At 42.2% G+C, this 5,358-nt stretch overlaps 1 protein-coding gene across 1 annotated transcript in view; it reads right to left on the bottom strand.

Annotated features, from left to right (window-relative positions):
* Window positions 1–2,859: 2,859 nt before the first annotated feature.
* LOC107749629 (NACHT, LRR and PYD domains-containing protein 12-like) overlaps window positions 2,860–5,358 on the bottom strand; it is a 6,212-nt gene continuing 3,713 nt past the window's right edge. The window contains exons 2-5 of the mRNA XM_016564792.1: window positions 4,363–4,710; window positions 4,122–4,271; window positions 3,687–3,733; window positions 2,860–3,436 (exon numbers count right to left, since the gene is read on the bottom strand). Coding sequence (XP_016420278.1) covers window positions 2,901–3,436; window positions 3,687–3,733; window positions 4,122–4,271; window positions 4,363–4,710 — 1,081 coding nt within the window. The 3' untranslated portion in view covers window positions 2,860–2,900. The remainder of the gene's footprint in view (window positions 3,437–3,686; window positions 3,734–4,121; window positions 4,272–4,362; window positions 4,711–5,358) is intronic.

Genomic DNA, 5,358 nt, shown 5'->3' with positions numbered 1-5,358 from the left:
TGTGTGTGTGTGTGTGTGTATATGAGTGTGTGTGTGTATATAAGTGTGTGTGTCTGTGAGTGTCTATAAGTGTGTGTGTGTGAGTGAGTGTATATAAGTCTGTGTGTCTGTGAGTGTCTATAAGTGTGTGTGTGTGAGTGAGTGTATATAAGTCTGTGTGTGTGTGTGTCTGTGAGTGTCTATAAGTGTATATAAGTCTGTGTGTGTGTGTCTGTGAGTGTCTATACGTGTGTGTGTGTGTGTCTGTGTGTGAGTGTATATAAGTCTGTGTGTCTGTGAGTGTCTGTAAGTGTATATAAGTCTGTGTGTGTATGTCTGTGAGTGTCTATACGTGTGTGTGTGAGTGTCTATACGTGTGTGTGTGTGAGTGTATATAAGTCTGTGTGTGTGTCTGTGAGTGAGTGAGTGTATATAAGTGCGTGTGTGTGTGAGTGTGTGTAATGTGGACTCTTCACCGCAGTGTAAACGAGGCTCTTTGAAGCTGATTTAACTACTAAACGAGCGTGAAGACATGAGCAGAACCGATTGAAGGAGGGCCATTCCTGCAAAACCTCATATCTTTACGCTGTTGCTAAAACAAGACGAGTTTAGTGCAAATAAACCAGTTACATTCAGTGAGCAGCATAATGAAATAAATACAAATAAAAACTACGCCATACTGTAATCACACACACATATGATCATCCAAACCGCTGTGAAGTGAAAAGGCAAAATATGTCTGATAGACTTTGAATTTGATTATTTTTATATTTTCTGCTTTCATTTAGGTTTTAGTAATTTTTTTCTAACAAAAAAACAGTCGTATTTTTATTAACTAATGTAAACGGAGATGAACAAATATTGGAAAGTGTTGTATTTATTAATTAAACGTTTTTATTTATTAGTTTTTAGTTCAGAAAGGTTGCCTTAGATACTAGCTGAAATAAGCTGAAGTTTTTTATATTTTCTTTCAGTTAATATTTCGAGCTTGTGGTGTGATGCTCCGTTCAATCGCTCGCGGCCCAAATCCCGTCCAAACATTACATTTCCTCTGTACTATACACTTTCTGTTTATAATGAATTTCTTGAATAAATGTCTCAATTACAGCAGGCCTATAGTTATGATATTATGGCTTTAAAGCAGTACTTCATAAAGTAGGCTATATATATAAATAAACAAACGCCACGTGACGTGATCAGATGATTTCTTAACTGCTGTTTTCTCACCGCTGTCATGCTTGTTGTGTTTATTTTGTTAATAGGAGGAAAGCACGCAGCACATATTCATCTAAACGTCGCTCTCATCAGTGTGGATGTCGGGATGTTTGTTAGCTCGCGCTCATAGTTTTAATTAGAATACATCACATCCGGTCTAGCCGCTGAAGTTCAAATATTTTAATGCATCGGTCAAATCGAATCCGAAATTTTCGCATAGGCACACGATCGGAGTTCCGCGCAGCTCCCGCACTTCTCTCCGTTGGAAGTGAATGACTTCCGGTCTGTCACTTGTTTAGTGGCGGCTTTACACGTTGTTTGGTCGTGCACTGATTACATTACTTGCTCAAGCATCTTTTGCTTTTCCGCGAGCACAGCTGTTGCTGTGGCACTGCGGTGAAAAAAAGCCACGACTTTTCTCACGCGACCAAGCAAGCAACTGACGCGAGAAACATTTAAACCTGCTTGCGATGCAAGATTCAATGTGTGCGCGAAACACTTAATATGCGGTGACAACCCGGCTTCTCTCACTGCCACCTCCATGCTGCGTGCGTTGTCACTAACAACAGCAGTACTATGAGGAGCGCCTTCAAACTCCCACTCTTGTATAGCCGCTTTTAAAACTCCGGCTATGTTAGTTCCAGTGTGTGACTCAAAAAGAGGGCGAGTCTGAAGCAGGAGACTTTTAATTTCCCACTCTGTTGTAATAACATGCGCCGTGACTGTAATATAGCTCTGACAAGCCCGCGAAGTCCTGTACTTTAGCTTCGCAGTACAGGGCTGGAACTACCTCTATGTAGGATGTCACGGTGTCAGTGAGCTCATCCAGATCAGTAGCTGCAGCCTCAAAAACACTCCAATCAGTAAGTTCGAAGCAGGCCTGTAAATCCCGCTCTGCTTCAACAGTCCATTTCTTTACAGTTCTTACTACAGGCTTAGCAGATTTGAGTTTCTGCCTGTAGGCTGGTAGAAGATGAACCAAACAGTGATCAGAGAGTCCCAGAGCCGCTCGGGGGACAGAGTGGTATGCATCCTTTAAAACAGTGTAGCAGTGGTCCAGTATATTGCTGTCTCTGGTGGGGCATGTGATGTGCTGTCTATATTTAGGCAGTTCATGGGTGAGATTAGTTTTACTAAAATCTCTGAGAATGATAATGAAGGAGTCTGGATAACGCTGCTCTGTGTGTGTGATCTGATCAGCCAACAGTTCTAGCGCGGCGCTCACACGCGCGTCATGAGGAATGTCTCACCAGAATAAACAAGGAAAACTCCCACGGTGAATAAAGAGGCTTACAGTTAATAAAGAGAGCTTCCAAATTTGGGCAGCACATTTTCTTTAAAATGGTCACGTCTGTACACCAGCCTTCATTGATATAAAAACATAATCCACCACCTCTCGTTTTCCCCGACGACTCGGTGACGCGGTCCGCTCTGAACAGCTGGAAGCCCGTTAGATGAAGCGCTGTCCGGGATGGTTCCGTTCAGCCAGGTTTCCGTGAAGCAAAGCGCAGCAGAGTTTAGAAAGTCCTTGTTTGTGCGGGTAAGGAGTAGTAGTTCGTCTGATTTATTTGCTAGGGAGCGGAGATTTGCCAGATGAATGCTCGAGTCCTAAAACCGCGCTGTCTTAACTTGCGTCGCCTGGAGCGCAGCTCCTCCGACTAAAATGTCCAGTAAAACTTCTGAATGTTCAAACGTCGGCAAATTTATCATGATTCTTGCATGAGAACGACTGAGCTGTTTGGCTCCTGAATCCTGAACGCAGCATAAAGCTCCTGGTCCTGAGGAAAATCTGCATCAAACATGTACAAGAGTTTATGCTGTGGACTCAACATATAGAAGCAAACAGAACCAGCGTCCCGGTCCACGAACACACCCAGTTTTCTGACGGACTCTGATTGAATTGATACATTTTTTTTGTTGTGATGAGCCACATTTAAATTATCTGACAAACATAAACTCCACGACATCTTATTGTGTCCCAGACATACTGTGTAATTCGCTCCCTTCCTCCCCATTCCCTTACAGGCCACGCCCACATACACGCCTGGGCCAATCACATCCACCATAAAGAAGCAGCGTCCAATCAGCGGCTGGCGGCACAGGACCTGGTTGCACATGTCGAATCTCTCATCATTAGCAGGAAGCTGCTGTTTCTCTTTCTGATGAGTGACCACAGTGTTGTTCTCGCTCAGATAGAGGTGTTCATTAGCCGTTTGAGGGTCAAAGGTGAGCGCTACCAAATCTAAAAGCAGAGATTTATCAGAAAACTTCAGCTTATATGTTCAATTTACATTTAGAAATTCACAATGCATAACGTCTCAAAGCAGCTTCACAGAAGGTGAATGTTTTTACATTAAAATCTTTCTACAATTACCTAATGTCTATAATTACATATGATATAATAAGCACGAGTAACAAGTCTTTCAGCTGTCTCCAGCAGCACATGCGTGTGGGTAGAGGACAAAATCATCCATATGCATGTTTAAACTCACATTTATCCAGTCCTGGTTGGTCACGGCATTCTCCTCCAGAGGAAATACTAGTTAGAGAATCACACCATTATAAAACATGAATGGATAGTCCCATTACAGAATGTACAACACATATATTTATAACAATTTCCAAATACTGTGTCTGATGCAAATTTGTTAGTAAAATGTTTCTGAACAAATCTTCTAAGTGAATGGTACAGTCCTGTTGAGTTTCCTGCACTGATCTGTGTTACGCGTTCACTGTAGTCTCGTTCTAATAGTAGAGACATGACTGCTGTGGTAGTTTTAACTAAAACCTACCTATTAAACCTACTGAGCAATAATGCTAGATGATGTTTATGAATGGTAACCACCTACTGGTTTAACAATGTAACCTGTCAAAGTCCTCACTACTAGTCTCACGGATGAAGTGGATCAACCTACAAGCTACAGTACCTCAGTGAGGACAGATCATGCTGTAGATTCTGCTGTCCGATGTTTCCAAGATCATTATAGCGCAGGTCCAGCTCTCTTAGATGTGAAGAATTGACTTTCAAAGATGACATCAGCTGATAAACTCCTCCTTTAATTTGACAGCCTGAAAGCCTGTAAAGCAAAAACAAATTCTCCTCTTTATCTATGTGTTTGAAATCAGAGATAAATTAGATAAACGATGTCTGTGGTTAGTTTGACTTACTTCAGAACTTCAAGATGACAGTTGGGGCTCTTCAGTCCATCTGAAATAACTTCCACTCCTGGATCCTGTAGAGGATTGTCGCTGAGGTCCAGGACTCTCAGATTCATGTTTTCTCCAGAAAGCACATCCCTGATCTGCTCCATGTCCTGACTCTGGAACTTATTGTGGCTGAGGTTCAGAATCTCAATCAGGCAGTTGGGATCACAGAGCGCCGTGGAAAGCTGCTGCAGTGCGGACAGACCCAGAGCATTGTGGCTCAGATCGAGATGAGTCAGGTGAGAGTTTGGTGATGTCAGGTAACGCGTCAGGATCCCACAGTGCTGCTCTGTAAATCCGCTTCCCTTGAGCCTGTCAATATTGCAATAAAACTGTTACGATTTAGCATTAAAACATTACAATCTTGCCTTTAAACTGTTAAAAACTTGCATTGAAACACAATCTTGCATTAAAGGGTTAGTTCACCCAAAAATTAGCCCATAAATTACTCACCCTCAAGTCATCCTAGGTGTATATGACTTTCTTCTTTCAGACGAATCCAGTCGGAGTTATATTAAAAATGGTCTTTGATCTTTCAAGCTGTTTAATGGCACTCAGCGGGTGTTGAAGTGCATCAGTCCAAAATAAGTGAAATAAAAAGCGCCCATCCTTAATAAAAAGTGTCCCACACGGCTCCGGGGGGTGAGCAAAGGTCTTCTGTAGCGAATCGATGCGTTTTTGTAAGAAAAATATCCATATTCAAAACGTAATAATCACTTTAATGTAGCTTGCGCTCACTGTTGTACACAGAAGCAGCTCCGGGAGCATGACGTATGAGTTCAGCGCTGCGCGTGCGCCGGTGAGTCTCATGAAAACCAACGTTTGTTAACCGGATCAAAGGAAGCAAAGTTTCCTTACTTTAGCAAAGGAAAACCAGTCTCCTCTTGGCTTATATCGAAATCCTCTGACATTCTTCTTTACAAATCCTCGTTTTGTACTTCTAATAAGTGACCGTTGTTT

The sequence above is a fragment of the Sinocyclocheilus rhinocerous genome, unplaced genomic scaffold (genome assembly GCF_001515625.1).
Source record: "Sinocyclocheilus rhinocerous isolate Xijiao unplaced genomic scaffold, SAMN03320098_v1.1 scaffold4136, whole genome shotgun sequence".
NCBI classification, from domain to species: Eukaryota; Metazoa; Chordata; class Actinopteri; order Cypriniformes; family Cyprinidae; genus Sinocyclocheilus; species Sinocyclocheilus rhinocerous.
Note: the sequence above shows the minus strand (reverse complement) of the source record. Positions and strands in the feature narration are given on the sequence as shown.